This window comes from Electrona antarctica, assembly GCF_951216825.1.
Source record: "Electrona antarctica genome assembly, chromosome: 19".
In the NCBI taxonomy this organism is placed as follows: Eukaryota; Metazoa; Chordata; class Actinopteri; order Myctophiformes; family Myctophidae; genus Electrona; species Electrona antarctica.
In genome coordinates this window covers 532,317-540,881 of record NC_136800.1, presented here as the reverse complement: position 1 = coordinate 540,881, position 8,565 = coordinate 532,317, and the positions used below count along the sequence as shown (strand labels likewise).

At 41.5% G+C, this 8,565-nt stretch overlaps 1 protein-coding gene across 1 annotated transcript; it reads right to left on the bottom strand.

Moving 5' to 3' along the window:
* Positions 1-3,164: 3,164 nt before the first annotated feature.
* Positions 3,165-5,758, bottom strand: LOC306943378 (uncharacterized protein). Its single transcript, XM_079529663.1, has 3 exons — positions 5,745-5,758; positions 4,909-5,283; positions 3,165-3,692 (listed from the first exon to the last, which is right to left on the bottom strand). Exons 2-3 carry the CDS (start codon positions 5,265-5,267, stop codon positions 3,551-3,553), a joined length of 501 nt encoding a protein of 166 aa, XP_079385789.1. The 5' UTR covers positions 5,268-5,283; positions 5,745-5,758; the 3' UTR covers positions 3,165-3,550.
* Between the last annotated feature and the right edge of the window lie 2,807 nt (positions 5,759-8,565).

Here is an 8,565-nt window from a genome sequence, read left to right as displayed (position 1 = left end):
TCTTAATGTTGGTACGGCGTTCCACATTTTGGTGGCATAGGAGCGAAATGAATTTAGTCCCTTGTTTGTGCCGAATCTGGGTTGCACATGGTTTGTTGAACTCCCTCTTACCATAGTAATTGCATGCATTCATGGTTGAGGGCAGTTTTGTTCAGACAAGTAAAAGGGCAGGGGCTGAAGCCCCCTTTGATGTCTATGTGTGCACATCCCCACTCCCTGAGAACATTTACAAGCACTTCAACATTTTTCCTCGGTCAGAGTTTTCCAGAAAGCTACAGCGCAAAAGATATGATAGCATATCCTTCTCGGCAGTATACAGTATGTCTCCTGGCCTTGAACTCGCAGCTGTTCCCGGCATGGCCTTGATGAGAGTCATTGACCTAGGGAGTACTGAAAAGTGAAATCGGCAAAACACATCCAAGACAGATGTGTTCTGTGTAAACTCAGAACCATTCAGATTACCTATATCTGTTGAAGATACTGTAAATGTATTTCCATTGCAGATTATCAAAGACTATGTCTGCGGTAATTACTTTTGAATGCCACTGAGATTAAGTTATAGGCAATAGAGCAAATAATAATATGAGATATAGTATGATAAGTGTAATCACCTGACCATATCTTAGTTTTTTATCTGGAACAAGGTAAAGAAAATAACAAATGATTAGCATCATTAAATAGAGCATCTAGAGAAAACCAAAATCACTTCTATTATTTTCATTGAGGTGGATAGAAACAGCCCTGATGTCCAGTCTATATACAGTAAAATCCTCATTTTTTTGTTCATTTTACTCTGAAGGTGTACAATCCCTTACGTCTATTTTTACACACACAGAGGATTTGTACTGTGTGTGTTTATGCTCTAAGAAGCTATGGAGAAGAAAATAATGTTTCTAAAGGGTAGCGAACAGTATTTATAATGTTTTCATGTTGGCACCACACCTATTCTCAGTTAAAGTATGTATAAAGGTCACGTAGAAGTCTATAGTTTGTTTTTCCATTAATTAGTAGATGAATCTAAAGGTGTGACTGGCAAGTGACCCTAAATGATCGAATAAAAAGGTAACTAAGTCAAAGGGTAATTAATCGCTGACTGCAGACACATATGTTTACCATATTACCTCTTCTCTGTATGCCTGTAAGTCCAGTAACTGTTCACTCATTTGTTTATGTCCGGTTGCTACCCCTCCATTCCTTTGTTTCAAGGACGACATCCTCCATAATTACACAACCATGCACTGATGGAAACGTTCTCAATCTTCTAGTCTGAAAGGCCTTGCGTGGCAGTGCCACCCAAAGTATACACGTATAAAGAAACATTTGTCATGGGCTCCTCCAAGTGTACTCTATGGCAGCGTGCCCTCTGCTAAAGAGGGAGACGGCAGCTGCTATTCAAATAGCCTTCCTGGAAATGTGTATTGATTGAAGGAGTCGAGACTCGAGCCACAGTGAAGAACGAACGATCGAAAGAAAGAAAGAAAGAGAGAAAGAAAGAAAGAAAGAAAGAAAGAAAGAAAGAAAGAAAGAAAGAAAGAAAAAGAAAGAAAGAAAGAAAGAAAGAGAGAAAGAAATTAAGAAAGAAAGAAAGAAAGAAAAAGAAAGAAAGAAAAGAAAGAAAAGGTCAAAGGACAAACTTTAGAAATGAAAAGTGGAAACTGGAAAGTAAAGAATATATATAAATATCGTTTCTTGAATTGTGTTCCTCTTGCTAGGAATTCACCGTGTTTAGCAAACTGCTACTTATCTGTTCTGCTAAGGCAAAGTATACTATCTGAACACAGTGGTTCTAACCTTGTACCTTTCCCTTGAAATCTTAGAAAATCCTAGAAATGAATATAAAGCTTATTCTATTTTTTTTGTCTCTCTCGTAATTGACCATGTATCTTTACCAGTCCAGGGCCTATCAATATTATCAGCAGGTAGAGTAAACAGTAGACAATAATAAAATCAACCATAATACAACGATTTGTGTTGAGACTTGAGCAGAACTTTAAGCATAATTTCAATGAGCATAATTTCCTATATACATAATAATAATACATTGTGATCAGTTTCAGTATAGGCTTGTGACACCCGTGTACATTCCCCCCCCATCAGATTCTCTAGAACAGGGGTGGGCAACTTTGACGATGGAGAGGGCCACTATATTTCCACACTCACTCCAGAGTGATTGCATATTATTGTCATAGCAAAAATAGCCGATCTACAAGCTCAAAACGCGTCGCGCTGCGACGCGTTTTGAGCTTGTAGATCAGCTATTTTTGCTATATTTGAATTGAAATACTGACTTATTTTTTGCTTTTTTTTATTAGAAACCTGAAAAGTAACCTTTTTATTGATTTTCAAATGGATTTAATTTTAGTTATGATAACTTTATGAACTAAATACAAATTGTACACAAAAAGACAATACTACTAATACTAGTCGTTAAGTACTAGTCCTTTAATACTAGTCATTAAGTATATTTAAAGCAGGTCATGTTTGCATGTTTGGAATTGCAACAGCTGAAATCAATACTATATCAGTATCCTGACATTAACCTGAGGGCCGCATTAAGTGAAGGTGGGGGCCGCATGTGGCCCCCGGGCCGCCAGTTGCCCACCCCTGCTCTAGAATCTGGTAAAACACGTGACTTTACAACGACACGTCATCGTGCCACTGGGTGACCTGCGGTGGTCGTGGTCAGAACCATTCCTGTGCTCTTCCTGTACAAAAAGCAGAAGCTTTAGTATCAACTCAGCAATTTGACTATGAATGATGAACAGGCATAAAAAGAGAGTTAACATACAGTTGGGTGCCACCGATATTGTCCCTTATCATTTGACCCATTTTGGCCTGACCTCAAAATGTTAAAAAATCCTTCTAAATCCTCCAGTTTTCTGAAATAAATATTTTCACGATTTTTCTAAAATAGCAGACCTACAAGCTCGTAGCGCGCCACTCGGTGGCGCGCTATGAGCTTGTAGATCTGCTATTTTTCAATAGCTAAATTATAACAATGTTTAAAACACCAAAAGGGGTTCCCGCCCAAAATGGGTTAACTGTCCTTTTGCGCAGATCACGCAAACCTCAGCAAAAAGAAAAGGACAATATCGATGGCCTCCAACTGTAACATGGAAAATGATCAAATTGCCGTCGTTGCTGCTGTTCAGCTGTGACTCGAATATATATATATATGACACAATGAAATCTTTTGAAAACAAATTATTATTTATATTAACAATATATTACGTTATTATAATAAATGTTGCTAATTCATTAGCAGGGTGATAATTTCAACGGGGCGGATGTCAAAAATATAATAACAATGGTTTTTTTTAATCCTTTCTCATCTATGAGATTCTACGGTATTTAAATACAACATTTGTAGAGACTACATATACGTTTACAGACAATTGTACGCTGTTTTCCCGCTCATAACTCGTAAAAAAGTGGAGTCTTCTGCCTCCAACCTTTCTTTGGTTTAAATAAAAACGACTCCACAGTAGAGTTGAAGGTATTGTCAGAGACTCTGATGTATTGTCAGACTTCCCATTGTTGTTCTCCTGCATTATACTGCATCTGGAACAATATAAATGTCCTCTTCGTCCTGGGCGACGGGCGGAAGCATGGAAAGCCTGATGGCCAGGTCATTGCTGTATATTGCATCATCTGGTGAATCACACTGCAGGTACAAATCTTCCTCTGGGTCACTGTGTGAGAGACATGGGGTCAGGGTGGTTAAAAATGCAGTTAGATATAGGCTGCCTTGCCAGAATGTGTTTCCCAGTAGGCCTACACACACAGGCACAGAAATGTCTAGCCCTGGTCCAGTGTGTTAGTGAGTATATCTCTCATTAACGCCCTGACGGGAAAGCCTCTGTGCACACGGGTCATTTCCACTTCTGTGCGCGCGGTCCAACTTTTTACCAAAAATTAACAAAACGACTCCGCTAAACACCAAAACTAAGCCTGTTTTGTGTTGGTGAAAGTCTATTCTCCAGGCTGGGAAGCGTCTCAGGTCCCCAGCTTCTCTCTAAAATGCACTTTGTGCCATTTTAATAAAGTAAAATCCAGTCGATCCAGTTGGATGCATTTTATTTCATGAAATAATAGTGCATTTTAGAGAGAAGCTGGGGACAATGAGACACTTCCCAGCCTGGAGAAGAGATTTTCACCAACACAAAACAGGCTTTGTTTGGGAGATTAGCGGAGTAGTTTTGTTAATTTTCGGTAAAAAGTTGGACCCCGCGCACAGCAGTGGAATTTACCCGTGTGCGCAGAGGCTTTCCAGTCAGGGCGTTGGTGAGAGAGACTCGCTATAACCCACTGGACCAGGGCTAAGAAAGGTCCTTGAACAAGCTAGAATTGCCTGGGCATGGTTACGCCAACAAGACAAATAATCTTGAGAAGCACACAGTCTCCTCTTGTTGTTAACATTCATCTCCGGCTTGGAGAAAAGTCCAATACTGAGTCATTTGTTGGCAGAGTGCATGATTTCTTTTCCTTTTTAATACAATAGGACAAATCAAGATATGGGTCAAATTTGGAAATACTGCTGTGTTGTGCAAAATGGGGAAACACAATATTTCCTAACATCCACTGTGTCCTTTTTCTTACCAAATTACTTTGACACGAAGACAACACTTTGAGCAGGAAGTTTTCCATGAATGTAATACTTTTAAGTTTTTTGGTCTTTGAAAGGAACAGCAATGTCCGTCCGTCCTCACCTATGTGACTATGAGTACCAGTAGGGGCAAAAGTGGCGCTGTTGTGCCAGAAACAGAGAGAGAGAGATAGTGTTGCACTGTTGCCTGCTAATTACAGAGAGAGAGAGAGAGAGAGAGATAGAGAGAGAGAGGCAGGGGGAGAGGGGAGTTGCACCAGTCAGTTCACACGGGTGTGATTTTTCTCAAGGTTATAACTCACATGTTCACGTGTATCGCTGTCCTTCCTTGGCCAGACGTTTGAACCTTAAAGTTTTCATAGATAGGAGCCTGCCCACTGCCGCCGGACTGTTCTCTGGTCATGGTGTAACGTTGGGAATGATGATGATCCTCGTTATCGTCTTCTTTCTTGAGGCCTCTGCTCCCGTGAGACTCCAGCATGGCGTTGCCACATCTAGCGCGCTGTGTGTACGCGGCCAGGGCCGCCACGATCACCAGCAGCAGAAGGAACAGGCTCAGGCCCACGGCCAGACCTGCTGTAAAAGAGCTGGCGGCGGCGGGTCCGGCTGAGCACACGGCCGTACCGTTGACGATCCAACAAGTTGTCGAGTTGAGGTTCATGATGTGTTATCACTCACTGTCAAAATAACAACAGAAGACATTTGATTTCAATTGCAGTGATTTTAGTTGAAACTGTGGTGGTTAGATGTCGTTCATAACCAGTAGAACACGATCAGGCAAATTTACCGTTGTTAGAAAGCACAACGATTAACCACTTTTACCCCTGCGTGCGCATCCGAAAATTGGTAGTTCAAGGAAAGCACGGTTCAATTAATACAAGGTCTGCTAAGAGGATTGAGACCCAGAAAAGCACAAAAAGACTTGTTTACATCGGGATCCTCCATTTTCAATTCATCAGAACATTTAAAGACATACAAATATACAACTCTGCAAGGAAAAAACAGGAAAACAACTGTTTTGAAAAAAAATTATCTCTACAGTCTAATGTCATGACAAAAGTATAGGGATGCCAGGGCTTCAGAGGTGAATAACAATTCAACCAAGAAGAATGGGTACATTCTAATCATGAAGACTTACCAAACCAAGCGCTTGTGATCTGGGCGAAGCTGTGAGTCTTCGGTCTAATATAGTCGTCTTTAATAAACGCATGCAACTTTGAAGTTCCCCTTTTTCCTGAAATAGAGGAACTTAGAGAAAAAGAAAGTCTAACTTAAGATTTCCTGTAAAAGCCTCATTGGTATGCCACCATATGGCTGCAATGGGCTATGATTTTGTGCTGTGAAATCTGTGTCATACAATCAAAATTATTGATTTGTTATTCTTTTGTTTTCTGGTTTTCTGCTATTTCTATTATATTGTTGTGCTGCCAGTGAGCTGTAAGATGCTGGTACGTAGCCTACTATAGTCATGTAGACTGGTACGTGTGTCAGATATGGACAGGCACGTGCTGTGCCTGCCCTGTGTGTGTGTGTGTCTCACTGTGTGTGTGTGACGTGTGTGCGTGCGTGCGTGCGTGCGTGCTTGCGTGCGTGTAAAGTTGAAACCATGTGTCACACATTCTGAATTGCTGCTATTCCTATAAAGGGCTTTACATAGCACGCCACGACAGAATAGTTGACCTCATAACATTTTACACTGTCTGTGAGAATGTACAAACATTCCTGTGTCAAACCTTCCATGTTTCAACTCTGTACTGAAAATCCTGAAATCTTTGCACATCTCTCTGCTAATGCACCAGATGTTGTTGTTGTTGTCAATGAAGGGAACAGATCAGTTTCCATTCTTGAAGTGGCCTGACTGCACCTTTGATTCTAGCTTAGAAGAAGCCTTTATGACCAAAGTCATTAAATGCAACCAGCCGCTCCTCCAGACCATCACAGAGCTAGGCTATAGGTGTAATTGTGTTTATCTTTGGCAGCCGGCCCTAGGACATGTACATAGGTTGGTTGTAAGAGGCTTCCAACAACTAAGGGCCGATTCATACTCCTATTTTAGAGCCGAATAAAAGTCGGTTCGGCGCTGTAGAGCCTACAATGTGACGTCATTTGAGGTTCGGGGGGGGGGGGGGGGGGGGGGGATGTACTGTCCTAAAGTTGGCTCTTCGGTGCTGCTGAAAATTTCTGACGAGCCGAAATCATTTCGGCACTACAGCGCCGAAACAGCGGTAAAATAGGAGTATGAATCGGATATGAATGATTTTTTATTGTCCAGTGATATCTATGCCTACATTGTCTGTAGGAGGGTATTAGGACCAACTAGATAAAGTGCACCTCGGGGCACATGTCTCCACCAGGGCAGGTCAGGTTGTGGCCTCCTGACCTGGTGGCGCTATAATAGGCCATTGTGAAAAGGGTGCCATTTCTTCTCACGCCTTGGATGGCAATTGGATGAATTGAGTTTTTGTTACAAAAATGTGTTTTGTAAAAATCCACTTGTTGGTGGCGCTATAACAGGCCAATGTGAAAAGGGTGGGATATATTCCTCAGCCTAGTAGGAAAGTGCATGAAAGATTTCAGGTAAATTGCACGCTGCGTTCATGATTTGAGGCTTTTTTTCAAAATGGGCCAATCCTGCAAACTTTGAAAGCCAATGTTAGCCAATTAGGATGGAATCTGAAATATCGGACAGATCTATCCTGAACACATGACTATAGAGATACTGTGTAACGATTTGCGGGATGTTTGGACAGAATCTGGAGGAGTAATATCAAAAAATGTGTTTTACAAAAGTCGCCCTTCTGGTGGCGCTATATCAGGCCGTTCTGGAAAAGTTGGGCCAGAGGTTCATTGTTGGCATCCAGGGAGTGTGTGTGCAAATTTTGGCATCAACCGGGTTAACGGTGCCGGAGATTAGCTGGTAACAGACGGATGGACGGACACACACACACGCACACACGGACAGAGTGCAAAACATACTCTCTCCCCATGCTTTCTGCCTGGTGGAGAGTGGAGACAATAAAAACTATATCATTTATTTTTGGTCACGCCCCTTTTTAGATTAGATTGACTGGCCTAAGGGGAGAGAGGGATAAGGGGGTGAGACTCGAGAAGGGGAGCTAGAGAGGAGGGTAGAGTTGTGGAGAAGAGGAGCACGAGGAGGTGAGGAGAGGAGAGCTACATGTACATGTAAGATCCATAAGTGGCAGTGAGTAGAGAGGAGGAGAGGAGCAGCGAGGGGAGAGCGAGAAGGGGAAGAGAGGGATAACAGGGGGATGCCATACTGTGTGTTGTAGGCTCAATAAGTCAGTTTGTCACCTCCCCCTTCATATTCAATAGATCCCGTGATCCTTTGTGGCCACATGTAATTTCCTGGGGTCTAGTAGGACTATAGTGAACAATAATAAAGAAATCACAGTAAACTTTGGTAAAAAGAAATACATATTTAGTCACCTGTTCGAATCCCCCCGCCCTCCTGTCAGAAACAGCTGCAATTGCTTTCCAGGTGACTAAAATGTGACTAAGACTAAATTAAAACTATTCAAGAGACTATGACTAAAACTAAAATCTAAATTTGCTGCCAAAAACAACACTGCTACTATTTGTTTCTGTTTGCTTGCATGAGTTCACAAATACATGCTACAATCATTTGTGTTGTCCCGTCATTGGGTACTGTACTGTACTATGTGGGCCAGGCGTTCCCAAAATGTTTAGCTGATCCAAAAGAGAAATTTGAAACTTACAAAACATTCATTGGGATGATCGTAGCCTCGATATCCAGGCTTTCATTTCGTCTGCGTGAAGGATGATCGTAACCACTTCAGCTTTTTTTGAAGATCTTTTTTTTTTAATAATGAAAGGAATTGTAGGAAATGAAAATTATATATAGGCTACTTCCTTGAGGGTCCTTGAGGCATTAAACCCATTTTGGGCGAGAACACCTTTTGGTGTTAGCATTATGT